At 32.2% G+C, this 20,591-nt stretch overlaps 1 protein-coding gene across 3 annotated transcripts in view; it reads left to right on the top strand.

Annotated features, from left to right (window-relative positions):
- The window catches only part of LOC127698685 (interleukin-6 receptor subunit beta-like), a 47,725-nt gene extending 32,126 nt beyond the window's left edge, over positions 1 to 15,599 (top strand). For all 3 annotated transcript variants that reach the window (XM_052202314.1, XM_052202305.1, XM_052202322.1), the window contains 5 exons: positions 1,711 to 1,872; positions 4,565 to 4,652; positions 4,973 to 5,054; positions 6,068 to 6,395; positions 9,517 to 15,599. In XM_052202314.1, the coding sequence (XP_052058274.1) occupies positions 1,711 to 1,872; positions 4,565 to 4,652; positions 4,973 to 5,054; positions 6,068 to 6,395; positions 9,517 to 10,634 (1,778 nt within the window). In that variant the 3' untranslated portion in view covers positions 10,635 to 15,599. The remainder of the gene's footprint in view (positions 1 to 1,710; positions 1,873 to 4,564; positions 4,653 to 4,972; positions 5,055 to 6,067; positions 6,396 to 9,516) is intronic.
- The last annotated feature ends 4,992 nt before the right edge of the window (positions 15,600 to 20,591 follow it).

Here is a 20,591-nt window from a genome sequence, read left to right as displayed (position 1 = left end):
TTTCTATCAAAATCTATCATTTTTCTTTTTCAAGTAACAATATAACTAATCAACAAATGTTCAAAACATGCTTTTGTGTCTTTTAGTAATAACATTTAGGAGATAACGCCAAAACTATCTTATGTTGCATCATTTTCAATTTGTTTTAAAAACTGGAAAACGACCAGTGCTTCTTGTCATTTGGATTTAATATTAAGAAGTTGTTGTCTTTTAAACTCATTTCGTGACTTTTTTTAACAACTGCAATACCTTATAGAATTTCAATTTGTTAGACACGTGGTCATAACATCAAATTAACTTGGTTGGACTAAAGTTATTTTAACATAGTTTATTACGATGATTTCCGTATTTTAGGGAAATAAGAGAATAACAATCTACAGAATGTTTAAATCTTTTAAAAGGGAGGATTATCTGTCGATTGGTGTTTTTAAATAAAGTATTACAACTTCGAGTTGCAAGAGTTTGATGTAAAATTTTCAAACGTTTGTTCTTTTGTTTACGAAGTGGTGATAACTAGTTTTTTGCAATTCTATATCTTTTTTTTGGGGAAGGAATAAATCTTACTTTAAAAAACCACTCTTATTCAAAATGCAAGGACATCATATATGTTACGTTTGGAGGACGTGTTGAGCAACAAACAATCGGCATTTCTTTGGAAAATAACTGCTCTCCTCTTCATGGCAAATTCTTCTTTGTTCTTACAGACTTAGGCAAATTTCATACAAGAGCTTCTTTGTAAGAATGAAATGAAGCTAGCATTATCCGCAATATAAAGATGATGTCCTTAACTAAATAATTCAAAGTTATGTGACTATGTTTAGCACATCAATCCAATCGAGTTAGAAATAATGGATACAACAGATGCAGTTAAGTCCGCTTTATATTTTGACTTACAACTATGAAATCACCAAGGGTCGGTTCAGATCTAAAATTCACAACAAAAGAGATAACTTCTGCTGGTCGATTGTGAAATTTTCATTTCAGTGTAGCAACATTCCAGTAGCGTATGCATATGGAGTATGTATCTCCTAGTTGATAAGATTTTCCAGAGTTTGTGTTGATCATAACTTTCTTGATAGAGAGTTGCTGCTTACAAGAAAGCTGTTGAACTAAGGATTTCTAGTGTTAAAGTTAAGGTCAGCCTTTTGACAGATTTATACCATCATGATTTTTATCTATTATGGACTTTCTGTTGTAAAGATACCGGCTGATGTTCCATTTGTCGTAGACTCAATCCCGTCCTCTTATTTTTTTTGTGAAATCACAGAATGAGACTTATCGCCGAATTTGTATTCTAAATGATCAACATGACGGTTGCCAAAGGTGTAAAGATCTGTAGCACCTGAGATCATCTTCGGTTTTTTTCGGGGGTTCGTGTTGCTCAGTCTTGTATCCCATGTATTGTTTTGCATAAATTGTTTGTTTTTCGTCGTTCTCTTATTTGGTATTGTTGGTTTTTTATTCTCTTTGATCAATCTTCTTCCTCTTTTGTCCACATTCATAGTGATATTGGAAGTCTTGAAATAAAACATGAAGACGTAATTGCATTTTTTTCTTTTTAATGACCGGGGAAGATTGTTTTCTACAGACAATAGGTGGGTGTAAAAATAAAATAAGCTGAAATAAACGCCAACACAAACGTACAGATATAACAAAAATATTAGTACTGAGGAATTCAACAGTTTTTGTTTATAATCTAATGTTCTATAGGTTATCATCAAGAAAGGAATATTTCATCAACTGAACCATCTAAGCTGGTAATTCCAAATCTAAAGGCGGGAACTTCATATGGTGTCCAAATTCAGCATATAACAGGCGATGGAAGAATAAGCGATTACAGTGATATGGTGTATATACAACCTACAAATAATAGTAACTATCCTAGTGATTGAATTACAGTTTTATTCTCTGTCAGTCAGTGTGTAAATAAGAAAATGTTTCCTTTTTGTCAATACAATAAAAGTTAAACATCTTTATTAATCTTCTTTTGAACATGAATAAAACTGGCATTGAGATTGATTGGTTTTTAAAACCACTTTCAGCACTATTGTGCTATTTCGTGGCGGTCAGTTTTATTGGTGGAGGAAGCCGGATTGCCCGGAGATAACCACCGACCTTCGGTAGGAAAACTGACAATTCTAGTCAATAAAGATTGGAGTCAAACACAAATTGGCATTGAGAGATCCCTTCTTATCTATAAGAATTATATATTAAAGAGCATGCGAGGTTGTAGACCAATAAACAAAAAATAAAAAGGATAAAGTTTTGATTTCATTACGTTTTGGATGTATAATTACTTTCAGTATGGAAAGTTTTGATTTCATTACGTTTTGGATGTATAATTACTTTCAGTACTTCAAGTCAGGAATAACTCAAAAACCTTGATATGATATAGAAGACATATCTTGGTTATTATCCATCAATATAAGTGCAAGTAATAACAAAATAATTACCGTATAATTTTTAAGGTAACAAATCAGGAAAATTTTCAACTGTTTGCGGTATGCACATGGTTAACTTTCTTTTAACCCTTTTTCAGGTCACATACCTAAAATCATCATTTCAAAAATCGCATTGCTATCTCATGTACCAGTTAATTATACTAATTTATTTAAACATTTGAGGGGCAAAAACTGCCATAAGAGGTCGTAATATCGCTTTAGACCAAATGTACTGAATCTGCATTTCAATATCCTTAACATTTTACACCAATCTTTTCATATATGTCTTTTTTAGTTGCATATTTGATGCGATAACAAAACAAAGGTTAAAATTTAAAACATGACTATTGACATTGACCTCAGTTTTAAAGTTCCATTTCTCGGATAAGTTCTGACTTAAATCTGTTTATATAATGATTGTAAGGTGTACATTTCCCAACCATAACCCTATTTTGATGGTTCATTTGCCGAAATTTTCCTGATTATGTCTGCTTCTCGGATACTTAATAATTTGAAACTATATTTGGTTGTACGGTGATCATGTACGTCTGACGGGGTTCCTCTAAGCTTGACCTCATCTTCATGGTACATTGATCTTTGATTTTTCGTTATAAGATCTGCTGCACGTAAAATTAATAGATAAACCGTATTCGATGCATATAATGATTGTTATGTGAACATGTTGGTCTAAATTGAAGCAACAGTAGAGTACCGATGTTTAAATTTCACAAATTGATTAAGAAGATACTAATCAAGGCAACACACAACAATTAAGGGCACGCATGAACCCCAAAAGAAGCAACACCTTGTGCGTCTACAGGGTCTAACAGGTTTCATCGATATTCTTCGATATTGGCACAAATGGATGACTTCCATCTATAATCTATGACAAACGTGGTGAATACAACTTTCCAATTGTCAAATTCCAATTTCACAGCAGGAACATACCATCTGTTCCATCGAATGAAGTTTACGTATCTCAGCTAATTCGGTACGCTCGTGCATGTTCATCCTTTACGGACTTCATTCACAGGGTTGTGCTCCTTACACAAAAACTGATCCAACAGAATTACAAAGAAGAACGACCAAAATCGACACAACATTAGTTTTACGGTAAAAATCACGAATTGGTTGACGGACACATCTTAACTCACAAACGACATGCTTTCGCGGTCTTAGATCTGTAGATACAACTAACGTTGTCTGATCTTTAGTTTTACCGATTGTGTCCTATTCCCGATTTTAAAATTTTGAGTGTAGATTTGCATGGCGGGTGATGTATGCCTAGCTTTTTTCTTTTCAAATAAGATGAAGTGCTTAGATTAAAAATCAATTTAAAACAAATCTTGAATTCATTTATGGAAAGCCTGAACACGGACGAGGAAAATGCTTTCAACTTTGTGTAAATAAATAATTTAACAGGTCTTTAATCTTCGTGATTTTGTAAAATCTAGATTACCCACTCTTATATTTTTTAAATATCTTATCTCTGGTATATATAATAAGTTGTGGCCTTATCATGCCAATTATAAATGTAAATTGTTTCTTAGACACGTGTATGGTCAATTTTCAGAAGTCTATCTACTCTACCTTCAGTTAAAAAAGCAATAATACTTTTAGTTGTTAATTCGCTCATACTCTAACAGCAACTATTTTTCAAGGGATATCTTATAAAAAATAAATGATTTAGCAAAGGGAACCGAAATCCAATTGCTTTAATAATTATTTTTTTCGTGTAAATGAAATTGTATGTAGTGGAATTTGACCTTGTTGACGGAACTATTGCAAGTACCACAAACTTCATATTTCTACCCAAATAACATTTTATTTACGACCATATCTTGTTATTTATTACCAGCTTTCTTGCAAAGATTTTTTTTCTCAGTTTTATCAAATTCTGGTTTAGACAAGTACCCTGTGTTGGAAATTTGCACTGATAAGTATCATTCAATTCAATTCACCTGAGCTATATCGATTTCGATACCAAACAATTAGTAATTCTAGTGTACTTCAAATTGCACTGATAAGTTTGCATTAAAACTGGCTATGACATATTGGGTTATGGTTGTTATAACAGTTTCTGTTAGTTCATGTTCTATTTTATTAAATTTCCTATTTTTTAGATTTGGCACCGTCAGAAATTACAAGTATCGCAGTAGGGGGAACTTTCTTATTAATGCTTGCAATTGCTGGAGCTGTTTTTATCTATAAGTATGTTTTTTTATTATTTTTTAAATATACAATATAAGTAATGGAACATAAACATTTAAAAGTCCTATTTCATATCAAAATGATCTTTTTAAGTCGTCTTGTTTATTATGTTTGTTAATGAAAATAATTGTGTTTAATAGAGTGGAAGCATTATTGAGATCAAATCTTATGATCTTAAAAATGCTGTACTGTATCAATAGAATTCATATTCTATGATTTTGTAATTTTCAGATAAATATTAAAAAATAAAACAAATAAGTATGTAAATCTCTACTTAGAATGTTTATTTGATTTCATATAAAATAATTTCTTTTGTTAAGGCGAACAGCCCATGGTATCAGGGAAATTAAACGACCACTGGAAATTATCACTCCAAAGATAAAACTATCAGTCGGAAATACGGTAGGTATCATAGTTATAAATTGTCCTCCTTGTACAATTAGAGAGGTTATCTAACGACTGAGGAAACTAAACGTGAGTGACAGACGGACAGACAAACGGACATGCGGATTCTTATAAACCCCCGACTGTGCCGAGCGGGGGTTTAACAACAGATGCTACTTGTTCTTTTGTAAAACAGGATATCAATCTAAGGTTTGTAGAAATTACTAACCGGTATCATGTCCTAACTTTTAAAGTTCAAATGTTGCAAAAATAATAAAACTATTAAAGCCTTTCATAATTATGTTATAATTTCATTGATAAATACACATGCTTATATACCGGTAATGTGGACAATTTAGTGCAGAAAGGTCACTTGTGATGTCACTTCTCATATCCAAATATTCATGATAAGGTCTAAAATTAAGCTATTTTGGAAGTTTTGCTGTTTGCACCACATGGGCGGCTAGTACCTATTTGACCGGAATTATTTGCTAAATTTCCACAAAGCTATATCTGCGCATGTGAGAATAATTAGAGGGATGCAATCCAATATAAACAAATAGTAAAATACATCTGGCATAGAAATCTAAAAAATACTGCCATAAATATCACAACAATCTCATGGTTTAATACAAAACAAATACAAAAATTTAAGAATTCGGGCACATCAAAATATATGGTACAGAACTTGGAAGAATTTACTTATGAATAGTACAACAGATTTGGGTGGATGCGGACTGCACCACAATATCAATAAACAAACTGTTCGAAAGCGAGAAAATGAAGTAGCACAAATAAAAGAAGTTATCTCAAGAATATATGCCATAACTGTAAAAATATGAAAAAAGAATGCCCGATAAACAAAGACTCTTAATATAGTGGTTAAGAAAAATGCTATAATGTATACCCTTATGACACAAAATTACAAAGCGCACACAAAAAAAAGGGCAAAAGTAATGGTATTTATATGCTGATCTTCATCTCAAATCACAGTGAGGTCTACACAATAAAGGAATGAATTTTTATTGTAGGTTTTACCATATTCATCGCAATTAAGTAAAGACAGTGGTAGGAGTAGTTTGGCATCAGACGGTTTGCAGTCTCCTGCAGTAGATGACAAATTAGATCTATTGCCTGTACCAGAAGAAACTACAGGAGTGAACAGCAATCACAAATCTAGCGACGATCATACAACTATTTCCTGTAGCCCAGATTATTCTAAAATGGCATTAGAGAGTAATACATTTAGACAAGAAACCGTTCTAAAAAAAGTCACTGGTCCGCCAATTTTGTGTGCGTCTCCTGTGAATGAGAGAAGAAAATCTGTGAAAACGTTTTATTCCAAACATAAACGATGTGGTAAATATCAAATTATACCCACTGTTATCTTTGATTGATATATCTTTTATTATTATGTTTCCATGTGTCTATATCACTCCGCTCCGTAATCGAGGCTTTATGACATTAGAGAAAAACTGATTAGCAATGCTATGATAATATAAACTTTGAAAAGACGTTACAATGTTAGACGAAATTACCAATCCTTCCTTCAAATAGTAGACGAGGTAGACGTTACTGAAATGGAAGTAAAAAAACGAAAATGCAAGCAGCAGTCTACAATGAAAACTAAAGACTGAGCAAATATACCAAGCGTAAAATGACTGCAGAAGGATAACATTTTATCGGAACTAGTAAGAATAAGAGATTGTAGGGAAAACATTAGCTGTTCGACAGTGTGAAGTTTCTTTTTTGGTTAACGGATAATTTCTATCATATCATTATCCAGGAAATCCGATAACATGAAGTTAGCAATTTGTCATTTTCACAATATTCATTTTGCTGTAATATAATCAATGGACAGTTTGCATCGTGTTGCTCGTTACCTAGTTTTGTGTGTAATTTTTGGTTGTTTTTTTTGTGTGTCATTTTGTCGTTTTTCTGTTGGCCATGGTGTTGTCTGTTTTTATTGTACTTAATGTTTTTGATTGCCCCCTTGGTTTCTTCTCTATTTTGTACTCGGATTTAGCATTTATGTCATTTTCAAATTGAATATATATTTCTTCTGCAATCATTGTTCGTGTGCTACAGTCTTTAATTATTTATGTTTTGAGGAATGTTTTTTTGGCTTTTCGCCGTTTTCATTTCTCATGGTATTGGCTGTTTTTTGCGACTAATGATTTATATTTTCCGTTTGATATCTTCATTTTTTTAACAATAAGTAGACTTCTGATTTTAAGAAAATACACAATAGTCAACAATCTTCCATTTGGCTCAAATAAAAATGAATAATTGGTTATATTATACCTGCTTGTTAAGTGTTTAACAAAATCACTAAGGTTGTATTAAAACTGTGAAATCTAATTGGATTACTAAATCGTTTTATGTTTCAAATTTTAATTCAAACGACACAAAACGCTATAAAAACAATATTCCTATTCTTGAGTCGTACAATAATGTTTTAAATGGCAAGATATATATATTTTTATGATTTTTCAGCCATTTTGCTGAATCTTAAACATTTCTCTGTTTATATTCATTTCGCCCAAAATGGTTCAATTTGATTTAAAGTATACATACTGAATAAACATGTTGCTCAGTCTTGTGTTGCATGTACGTTCACATATTTTACACTTTAGTTATCGTATAAACTGAAGTTGTTTTCTCATGATCAGCCAATATTTGAACTAATTATAACGGATTTTGCTTGACTGAGAATACTGTTAAAAAGTTCGACAGTTTTACGGACGCTATCACGAGTTGGTTGACCGTTATGGAATATCCGTGTCATAGATGACTACGGATATGTTACAATAGTCGTAACAAGTCCCGTCCTCTTTTCCTCGATTGTGACATTACCAAATGAGACTTGTCACTAAATGTGTACTAATCCTGAACAACATGACGGGTGCAGCTAACGAAATAGGATATGCTTACCCTTCTGGAGCACCATAGCTCACCATCAGTGTTTCATTGGTTTCGTGTTGCTCAGACTTTAGTTTTGTATGAATTGTTTGTGGACTTGTTTGTCTTTTTGGCATCTTTCGATATTGCTATGTAATTGTCAGTGTTTCCTCGATTATTTTTTAAACAGATGCGGATTAAAATTTGGAAATAAAAGTATGTTAGTTTTAAACAATCTTTTATAAAAAATTATTTGAATTGAATTGGGCAACAGGTAAGCCTATGTTAGCCCTCTCCACAAGATAATAAATATCGTTATAAATGATCAATTCCATAAACATCTGAGAAATTTTATTTCTTAGACAAGCAAATATTTTTTTAAATATAATTCTATATGTACAGACATTTCTGTTTTCCATGCTTCGTTTTTTTATTTGATTCGAGTACCACTGATGGACTATCAGTCCTAAAGGGTATCATCAGCTCAGTAGTCAGCACTTCGGTACTAGCATGATTTATAAATACCTTTATTAAATATGTTAATAAAATTTGAAATTCTAAAGAAACTATGGTTTCGACTCACTCAACAAAGTTGACCTAAGTTGAATTTGGCTATTTGTTTATGTCCTTTTTGGTCATATAGCTCTTCAAATGTTTCGATTCTTATAATCCTTGGCTTTTAGATATTTGGCTTTAAGCGTTCCTGATGAAGGTAAATCCAGAAAAGCGCTTCGGACGCATGAACTGACAAAGTTATAAGTCATGTATCCTTAATGAGTTTTTACAACAACTGGTCAATGCCACTGCTGGTTGACGTTTCGTCCACGAGGGTATCATCAGCCCAGTAGTTAGCTTTGTGTTGACATGAAATGTATTGAAACAATCATGTTCTGTAAATGCTGTTTATAAAATAAACAATTGTTCGAAACACAAAGGTTCTTCTTTTCTCAGGCATAGCTTCAGTCGCATTTAGCACAACCATTCAGAAATTTTCGTTTTGAATGCTCTTTAATTTGTATTTTATAAAACCATCTAACTGTTTTGAAAATTGCGTCTGGCGAATCAAATTGTAAGGTGTTTACCGATGTTAAAATATCATATATCGATTAAGAAAATATAAAAACTGAGACAATCGCATGAAATCCGAAGGAACGAGACCCCGGGGGCGTCGACGGGTAAAGAAAGAATCTTCTGCTATGCATGACAGCCCGCCATTCAAATCCACATTCAGTCAAGTCCCGATAACATTCTTGTTTGTTTATAGCTTTTTAACTATAATGTTTCGAGGTTGGTTGATACGTAAACTTGATCTAATTTCAGTCGTTTTAGGACAACTCCGATGTTTCGAAGTACGAGAATATTTGGAAACATAACATTTCAAGTTTGAGTCTTATATTAAAGTTCTATGTTGTGTTATGCAGTATGCATGTAATCAATATATAATGTGTAAATAACTAAGATTGAATAACAATCAAAATGCCATGTTTTGTATCGAAATTGACACGTTTAATAATATGATGTATCTTAGTCTATTACAACCATTGTAATGTCACCTTTACATATTTTTTTTCTTCTTCAGAAAATGAAAATGTAGACAGTTATATAAAGCATGTTGACATACAAGCCAATGTTACAGAAAATATTATGCTCGAATCTGGGTCTGTAAGTGCTCCTATTCCATCTGTTGATCAGCTAGAAGTTCAAATGTCAAAAACATGTGGACAGCCAATTAAGGATCAACCATATATTAAAACAGAGACCCTCGAAGTTACTGAAAACAGTAGAGTCCCTGAAGTGGAGTTTCTTCTTTCAACAAGAACCAACTATGGTAGAGATTCTAAAAAGAATTGTAAAGCAGATGATGTTTTATTACCGTTGATTGAGCCCAATGAAGAGGACTCAAACATAAGTATGATTAGCAATGGCTATCTTTCTAAAGATGCCATGAATAATATAGGTATTGCATTGCCCAGACAACAACCCTCTATTCATAATTCAGGTAGTTCAACAGTGGAATACCATCATCTGGATTCCATGGAAAACCCAAAGTTACTAGATGTTTTAACTCCACTGATGAGAGCTGATAGTGCAAATCAGTACCATAGTGATTATTTGAAAGAAAATTTAAGAGATCAGCATGTAATTAAACATGACATTGAACCAGGTCAAGAGGATTCAATAAGTAATTGTTACCTTAAGGAGGAAGATATAAGGAATGCAGGTGTTTTAAATTCAAACAGGGAACGAGACCAAGAAGAATTAAACAGTGTTGGTTACCTAAGAGATATAGATGTGGAGATTCTGAACAGGGAACCAGTTCAGGAAGATCTTAAAGGAACAAATTACTTAGCGGAAAATATGGATGATTGGGCAGGTAAAGGCGAAATTTCTGGAGGATACATCACAGAAGGAATCATGCTAAATGGTAACCTAATTGATGATGAAAATGTATCATCCTATGTTTCAGGTTCAAAATACACAAGAAAAGTTGAGAATTCAATTGGATCTGGATATATCACCGAAAAACATTTGATTAATATTGAATTTAGTGCAAATGATCAAGGAAGTGCTAGTTTATATTCAGAAGATGGCCGTTTTGGACAGATAAATTCATCAGCAGACGATTCATTTAGTGTGGCAAATGAAGAAAGAAAATCAAACGATGGATATATACAACATAATGACATTAAAACATAACAGTAGGAAGACATCTACCCGTGTACTTACGTCGGGTGTCAGTTGTTCAAAACTTATGGCCACGGTTTTTTTTTTTATCACTTACTGGGTATTTCCTGTGAAAGCCTATTTGATATTACAATTTAATAACTACAACAATATACAGAGTATATATTTGGTTCTTAAGATCTCAATAAACTTTTTTATCTGACACTTATTTATGCATGATATTTTGAGAATACAATAATTAATTTACATCTTACAATTTGAATCCATCCATATGTGATTACCGGTATTATTAGTTGTTTCTATAGTTGAATATTTACAAATCAATGATTTTTTTATTGGAACTAAATATATTGTATGAAGATTAAACTAATGTAGAGTGAATGAAAGTTGTTCCGTTTAGAAAGTCTTTAGTTGGATGCAAAAGGGACTAAGAATTATGCTTACAAAGAAAGAAATATTGCAAATGTGAAAACGTTAAAAGTATTTTTGTTAGTTCCAGTTAATATGATATTTACTGATGATGCATAGTGCCTTATCTACATATGTTTACTAATGAAAGTAATTTCATATTCTAGTATGACGACCTATATATCGTCAACCTGTATAATCACAGTATATCTACATTTAGCGCAGACGCATTAATACACAAAACTGACTGTTCTGCGTTACGCCCATCTTATGTGTACGACCAGGTAAACTCAATTTTTTACAGTAAAAGTAAAACCCACGTTTTACGAAGGCCAAGCTTCAAATACAATACGGTTATCTCTGTTATAATGCCAAAAAAAACAAATTAGTCCATTTCAGTTATTATTTCGATGTAAAATGTCATAAAACGAAAATTCCGCAAAATGATGGTATGGTCTTTGGCAACATTAACAAGATGACGTCATATGTATGCTCCCAACGTCTAATGTAAGCACCGGGCGTTTGTACTAATGTAATAAAATTAAATAAAAAGAACATTTTTAGTTGAAAAATGTGAGTTATTACAATTCATTATTGAACAATATAATATCCTTCATATTATTATATGGGGGTAAAACGGAACAGCCAAAACAGTGTCGTGTGTATAGGGCTTTCGCGGTTGGTGAAATTACAGTATTAGTCCTATTAGAATCGAAATAATTTCTTGGCAGCCGTAGATTTGTTTTCATTTAATCAAGGGTTGTGCATTTATATCCGTATTTACCCTTCGTTATCGCTCAGTATAAAATAATCAAATGTAAATGCCCAACCCATGGTTAAATGAAAACAAATCTACGGCAGCCATGAATTATTTCCTAATCATTTGTTTTTTGATATATAGAAGTGTACAAGTGGAACGTTTCGTGTTATTTTATATTGTGTAAAAATATACATGGTGAAATATTGAAGAAGATTGACTGTACACAAAAGTTTACATATATTACTGGGTAACGTAAACTAGATGTTTTCAGAGATAGGATGAACGGATCATATAAACCCGAAGCCCAAACGAAAAAATATATATGTATATATAGTAGATGGTTTTATTTCATGGCTCTGATATATGATATTATTCATAGTTTAAGGTGTTTTGCTTTATTGTTCAATCATTTCTTTGAGCAACCCTTTTCACGGTATTGAATCAATCTTGTATGAAACATGTCACAGCACAAATGAAACATGTCACAGAACAAATGAAACATTTTACAGCACAAATGACACATGTCACAGCACAAAGATGTGTTAATGAGTTGTCATATGCTGGTAAATAGAAAAAGTACCGTAATAATTATGTTTTTTTAATGCAAAGGGTTGGTCATAGTTTTAATTTCAGAAAAAGGATTAAATTCTTTCTTTTTTTCACAAAAGATTTTTAGTCAGTAGATATGCAAATAGTCCTTGTATTTTACCTCAAACTGTCCATTGTTTACACTGTACTTTTTATAACTTTGCAACATAGTGCGTTTTTAAAAGTATAATAATATATATATGTTCGCTGTAATACTCTTGATTTCGGATTTTTAACTACTTTTTAGAAAGGCATTAATATGTATATACTATTTCCCTTTACGGTTAGTAGATGTACGTGTCATATATACTATATGTGGTTTGAATGAAAGTCTCAAATATATGTAATCATTTATTGGTACAAATCTGTTGCTTGTAAACGATTCTGAAATCGGCTTTTTTAACAAGCATTTACACTGTCTGATATATTGAATGAAACATGGTGCAAAACTTAAATTTATAAAAAGAGTAGTCATATTATGGCAAAAATAAAAAAAATCCCTTGACAATTTTTTTTTTTTTAAATGGGAAAGGCTACTCATAATTGTGACATAAAAATTATAATTATTTTTAAAAGTAAATAAACTGATTTTCTTTTTTCAAAATGATTGTTAATCAGTAAATATGCAAAAAGTCTCTTTAATGTACCTCAAAATGTAATTTTGTAACATGTGTTTTTCACAATAGATATAATATATATGTTTGCTGTAATACTCTTCCTTTCAGTTTTGTAACTGTTTTTAGAAAGGAATTTTTTCCACTTATTGTTTGTAGAGTTCGATATCATATATAGAGTATGTGGTTAAAAATAAGATCTCAAATATACTAGTATATAATGATTATGTCTGTCAGTTGTCATTTATTGGTACAGCTGTTGATTATAAATGATTCTTAATCAGTTCTTTGAGCGAGCACATTTTTGAATCGCGAATGAAACATGTTGCAGACCAAAATTTAACACCTTTTTTTAATGAGGGCCACATGATGGCAAAACTAAAAATTCGCGTAACAATTTTTATTTTTATTGGAAGGGTTTTCCCTTAACTGTATTTGAAACTAGAGTTAAGAATAAATCATAAATCTAATTGCTACTGTTCACATTGTTGATAATTGTTAATTGAACAAGTTTCATGACATTTTTATGGTAGACAGTTTATTTTATGTGGATTGTAACATGTATTTTTAAGACTATCTAGCCATTGAAATTAGGTTTCAGATATTTTTCTGTGCGCATGTCTTGAGTTGTAATCAGTTGCACAATATGTTATTTGTGCGGATACACTGTAACCAAGAAAACAGATTTCAGTCAAAATTGCACGATAAAGAATATCACACGATAGGTTCTGAGAGTCTGAGATCTAAGGCAGCGAAAGCAAATCTCACGTGAGTCAAGACACAGACATGTCGTTTCGGTGAACCACTGCATGGTGGTGCCTGTAATCTTAAATGTATAGTAACATTTATCAAAGCATTCTGGTAAAACTCATCAAAGATAGTAAACAAATTTCCTCATTTATTAACAGATGCAATATTATCACTTGCTTGTTACGGTTTACGATAAGCCTAAGCAATATATTGCATTGTAGTATAAATACTGTATATACTAATTTGTCTTGTAACAAAAATTTTAAAAAAATTTAGATAAAAAAAAAAAATGTAATATGCTTTATCAAATTGTGATTTCTTGATTTTACCTTCCAAATTATATTTAAATGCAGTCAATATGACTTGCATGATACTTTCTTATAAGATATCTGAACTATTAACTACTATGTGTTTTATTTAAAAGACCAGGATGAACTATGCAAAGCAAATGTAAAGACTTCGGCAAATATGGAAAAAATGTTGTCAAGTTAATGTCTTAGAATTATTTAAACATGTTTGTAATGGGGATTGTAATGGAGCACATACACTCAGCCCAATGCTTTGGTGGGTTCTCTATGTAAAGTTTCATGGACTGTTGTTAATCATTTCGTCTATTATTTGGTTTATGGTTTTTGAATGCCCATTTTGTATTTTCCCTTTTTTCCCCACTCAGGAAAAATACATTTATCCAGAATAGAGTAAATAAGTTGTGATTTCCATTTTTTTTTTTACAACACTTTTAATTCATGGCAATCATTCAAGTATGGTATAGTTGCCTTAAAATTTGGGAAAATTATCAATTGTATATTAACCTTTACATAGTCCTGCGTATTAAGTTATTGTTAATCTACTGATACCTTGTATGTCTTCCATGTCATTCACTTGAATACAAGAAGTGCCTTCAAAATATTTAATCAAAATATTACAAAATAATCGATTTATAAAAATCAGGGGGTTTCTATCAATGTTAAAAAGCAGGGCTAGATGTATCGTTGTTGTAAAACAAAATAATGCATATTGTGAACAACATGAAAATACTAACATTTCAGGTTCAGTTGTTTACATGAATTTTCCTATTTATAGATTTAGTTCAAACAATTTGAATCAAATTTATCTCTTGAAGTATAAATGCTACATGATATCATTTTTTTCCCATATACAGATGTAGTTCAAAAAATTCCAAATGCATGAAAAAATCCATAACCACTTTGCTCTCATGTATTTAAACCTGTAATTACATGAATCACTCTAAACCTACTTTATCCATGTATCATCATTTTGTTCATAAAAGGCCAAACTTATTTTATTCTTTGATGACCAATAATGTTAATCATTACATTAATTACTCTCAGTTTTGAATTTTGTTATAGTTAATATATTTTCCATTGTCTTATTTTTGAGTAAAATATAATTGTGTTTTGGAAGATACCTCAGTTAGAGATTACTGAAATATGTTTCTACATTCATTTAACGAAATCGTTAGTATTAAATCATTGTATTATTGATTATTATTTCCTTAAAATCTGTTAACTTATCATAAAATCAAATAACCTAAAATTATATTTGGGTATGGATATTTCATAATTAAAGATGCTGTCTTGCAGGTGTTTTAGTTTCTAATTTTAAATTAAATTGTTTATTTTTTTCAACGGCACAAGATGACCAGCATAATTCTGTGTACAACTAAGATTATGGTTAATGCTTATAATTGATTCAGAATTTAGAGGCTAATTAGGATGTGATGGCATTTTATGAAGCAGAAACTTTTGTTATAACTTTGTTGTGACAAGAAGAATTATAAAAATAAGACTTTTACTATGTATTGTATTCACTGCAACGTTTAAATAAAATTGTGCATCAATATTTTTTTCAACTGAAAACCATCAATTTTTTTTACAATGCAAGTAGTATTACAGGATACTTTTAGTTATTGGACAATTGTAATCAGTACAATACAGACAATAGACATTTTAATGGGGACCAACTATGCTCCTCTTCCTGTTCACTTGTTCCTTTATTCATACAAGGCTAAATTCATACAGGAGCTTCTCGGAAGAAGCTAGCATTTAAGAATCAAGTTTAAGGCAAAGTATAACAAACAAATAATATTTGTAGAAAATAGCGGCCATAGTGCACTTCGAATGACGAAATCTGACATGATAGTAGAATGCCGACGTAATTGTTTTAATTGACAAGTCTGTGCACCATTGGTGACAATGGATAATGATGATGATGAGGGTGATTTTTAACGACCTTGACTACCCATGAGGGTCTTGCACGGTCGGTAAAGTTAGTCGACAATGGATGTTCAAGTTCCTAAAGAATAAGTACTAAAGAGAACGAGGGCCATGATCCCCAAATACATGGGCTCATATTCGCATTACCCCCCTGGTTGTCAGGAGAGTGAAGATTCACAATCTAGATCATAAAACAGTTAAGATCGAACTGGTACCAATTTAGAACCGGCCACTCATGGTAGACATGAAATGGTCTCAATAGAACTTCCTGCGGTAACGCAGGAGAGTAAAAACCTAATATGATACGATGTACAATACAGGAAAGGATCATAACCCCTTAATCTTGCCACGGGAGTGGGTCTATACACACTCATCATAAAGCCCCCCCCCCCGTAAAATAACCCTTAGAAAGTCCATTTCTAAATATTAGAATATGAAATGCGGATGTTGTAGATTCTTTGACGATTGTCTTTTGAAACTTTTACTTATCTACAAAAGTGGCTAGTTCAATGTAAGGCTGAAGAATCACGTGATGTTAATTAGCGGGAAACAACATACGGATCCGAATGATGCAATAGTTATTTTATGGAAAAGTAAAGAAATTAATCAAACTTCTTTCATTGAATTGGTTTATCTTATAAATGTGATAAACCATATTATTCTATAAATACAAAAGTATGGTGAAAATCGTCTTTTAATGGCAATAACTTATACAAGGAATCAACTGACAATTTCGGCTATGTTTACCAATTTTTACATCGTGTCATGCTGATCCTTTTTGTTGTTTAGAGTTTTCTTCATCAACTAAAGATTCCTCGAAAATGCAAAAATGGGTGAACATCATCATTAAAGGTAATAACTCTTATAAATAGGTGACTGACATTTTCGGCCATCTTAAAATATTATGGAATTTGTCTTTGCTAATCCGTTTTTCTCTATCTACTATAGTTTTCAAGATAATGGGCAAAATAACAAAAAAATATATAATAACGGGCAGTAATTCCTATACGGAGTTGACTGCATGACGACTGGGGCCATGTGGACTTATATGTAGATTTTGGCTTGCTGATAATTTTTTTTCACTTAATTTCTACCTATCTATTATAGTTTTCAAGATAGTAGGCAAAAACGCATAAAAAAATGTTAAAACCGAAAAAGCCATATACATGAAACATATTAGGAAAAAATTTCAGATTTTGTATACGCCATGGTTTTTAAATGGCATACTACGATCAACGATACAGATTAAAACATAATTGGTGACCTATAATTAATTACATCTACGTGTGATCTTAATTATCTCTGGTGGAGAGGCAATTGGCAATCATACAACATCTTATTATTTTATATTCACATAATGTAGACCTCATTCGTTAGTCAATATTCATTCAGCGATCCCTAAATATCACGATTAACAGCAATTCCAAGCGATTTCGGGATAACAGTGAACGAGATATGTTATGCTTAGATATTGACACCAATATAAAATCTTGCCTATAGCTACAGAAATCTACATCAAACAATATGCACATTATATGATTACATGTGTTGGTCATGTTGGTCAAAAATTCTATAATGGGTTATAAATCGAGTTTGAGAAACAACATGTCTGGCTTAATTGTCTCGTTTCGGAAAGAGTATAAGACGAGAAATGTATCATGCGTATGGTAATTCGGCATAGGCGACGACACCATAAACTAAAGCAATTAACGTATTTACTTTTTTGGAGAGCTAGATAAGACAAATAGTGTATATAATGAATAATGGAGTTATTTTTAATCATAGATCAGTGAAACATTTACGTAAAAATACGAGGCATGAGAACAGTTATAGTCAGGCCTCTCCTCTGCAATTTTACAAAATTGTTCATAATGATATCTGAGAGATTTATGTTTCATTATTCATGCACTACTCCATATGGAGTGTATATATCTCCAAGTTAATACGATATTCAAGACCTTGCGTTTATCATGATTTCATTGATAGACGGTTACTGCTTACAAGAAATCTTTCAAGTAAGGCGACAGTAGTTATCCGATGTTCAAATCTTACAAATCGATTCGGAGGAGACTTATTAAGGTAACAAACAAAAACTGAGTAAAGGATTGAGACTGGGTACGTCGGCAGAGTAAGCGTCTCCTGCTATGCATGCATCAACTGCCATGCTAATTCCCACTTAGTCATGTGTCATAACCGGAAATATAAAACCAGAGTGCTAATTGGTAAAGTTGAATGAGACTTATATTCAAATTTGTACCTACATGGGCAACACGATCAGGATCTGCCTACCCTTTTGGAGCACCTGAGATCGCATCCGGTTTTTGGCAGGGTTCGTGTTGCCCAGTCTTTACAGTTTTCTGTGTTTTGTTTTGTATACTGGTTTGTCTTTTCGTCGCTTTTCGTTACATCTTGTGAATAGAATAATTTGCTAGATTACCTTAGCCGTATTTGGCACAACTTTTTTGGAATTTTGGGTCCTCAATGCTCTTCAACTTTGTACTTGTTTTGGCTTTCTAACTATTTTGATCTGAGCGTCACTGATGAGTCTTATGTAGACGAAACGCGCGTCTGGCGTATACAATTATAAGCCTGGTAACTTTGATAGTAATTTCCACCATTGGGTCGATGCCACTGCTGGTGGACGTTTCGTCCCCGAGGGTATCACCAGCCCAGTAGTCAGCACTTCGGTGTTGACATGAATAACAACTATATGGTCATTTTTATAAATTTACTGTTTGCTAAAGTATGAATTATTCAAAATACTAAGGATTTTCTTATCCCAGGTATAGATTACCTTGCCGTATTTGGCACAACTTTTTGGAATTTTGGGTCCTCAATGCTCTTCAACTTTGTACTTGTTTTGGCTTTCTAACTATTTTGATCTGAGCGTCACTGATGAGTCTTATGTAGACGAAACGCGCGTCTGGCGTATGAAATTATAAGCCTTTTCCTTTAATAGTAATTATATAAAACATTTTTGGATTTTCGAATACAAGGGAGTGAAAGGTGTCCTTATCACACCTTTTTTTAAATTTTCACGCTTAAGTAATTTTATCCGTAACTTCGAGTAAACGGTCAACTATAATTAATCTATAAAATAGCTATAAAAAAATGCTTGAGGTCACATGACAATGACCTCTTTTGGGGGTTCAGTTATTAACATTGAATCTGTGGTTTTGTCGGTTTCATTTGGTCAATGTAGTGGTTAGATGCTGACCATGTCCATCTAACAGGCTTTTCCTGTCGATGACTTCTCTTTCCGATTCAATGATAAATGAATAAAGTTTGTGTGCTTTTTTCAGGTCTCATTACTAACTTTATTTTGTCTATACAATGATCATATGGTGAAAATGCCCGACTATGTGGAGTCACCTGATTGGCCCCTTTTTACAAGTCAGTTATTAACCTTGATTTTTCGTAATTATGTCAGTTTATTATTTCTTAGCTAAATTGGTCACGTATGTATAGTTGTGAGATGTAAAAGTCTGTATCTGACCTGATTTAATGTTTATTGTTCAATGGTCAAAGTTTAGTCTGAAAGCTTATGTCAGTTTCTCAGTTATTCAGAAATATTGTGATGAGGATTATTTAACAAACGGTGTCAATCAGATGTTAATACTTGAAAATTCTTATAATATATTGCAAAATCAGCATTCACATTCTTAACAGTTTTGCATAAATATCGGAACGTTTCTATACGCTTTACGCTACTTTTCCCCATGCGCAATTGAAATATCGAATACATTGTTTCATTAAACAGAGCTTTTCTACCAAAAAATGGGAATCGGAGATCCAAATGTGAAGAACTGCACATTTCAAATACAAATACACCGAAGATGATATAATCAAAACGAAGGACTTTTTGATCGACAACATACTTCATAAACTTGTGGATTGATATTTTAACAGGCAGTCGGTATTCCAATGGGTACTAAATATGCACCTCTACCGACCGACCTGTATTGTACTCATATGAAACAGAATTCATACAAAGCCTTCTCAAAGACAAAAAGAAAACAAATCTGGCAAAGTTCTTTAATTTCTTTTTTGAGATATATTGATGATGTTCTGCCAATCAATAAGTCACATTTTAGTCAGTTTATATGTCAATTGATACGTTACGGGCCTGCATGTCCACATTATACGAACTTCATTAACAGGGATGCTCCTCACACAAAAACTGTCCCAATATAGTAATGAGGACAACACATAAACGGAAAATTCTTTTTCGGGGAAAAATGATTAATTTCGTGTCCATTTGATGACATACAAAATACACATTTGCCAAGAAATACATGAATTGGTTCACAGAAACGTATACTTCAGCATAGGACTCCTGCTCTTTGGAAATATACGAATTTCTTATCGCCGACTTATGAGTATATAATTTTTCGACAGGTTATCTACTCTGCGGTAATACATTTAGTACTCAGTGCAATTTGAAAAAACAATCAACTGTTTTTAGATGATTTTGTCGTGTATAGAAACATAAAAACGGTTTATAAGCTTCGAAATGGAAGCGTACATGTATGAAATCACCTTCAAACATCACGCTTACTACTATCGTTACAGTCTTTTCAGATCTTTCTGCTATGATACTTTCCTAAATTTC

This window comes from Mytilus californianus, unplaced genomic scaffold (genome assembly GCF_021869535.1).
Source record: "Mytilus californianus isolate M0D057914Y unplaced genomic scaffold, xbMytCali1.0.p SCAF_1, whole genome shotgun sequence".
NCBI classification, from domain to species: Eukaryota; Metazoa; Mollusca; class Bivalvia; order Mytilida; family Mytilidae; genus Mytilus; species Mytilus californianus.
The sequence above is the reverse complement of the archived record's forward strand: the minus strand, read 5'-3'. Positions and strand labels throughout refer to the sequence as shown.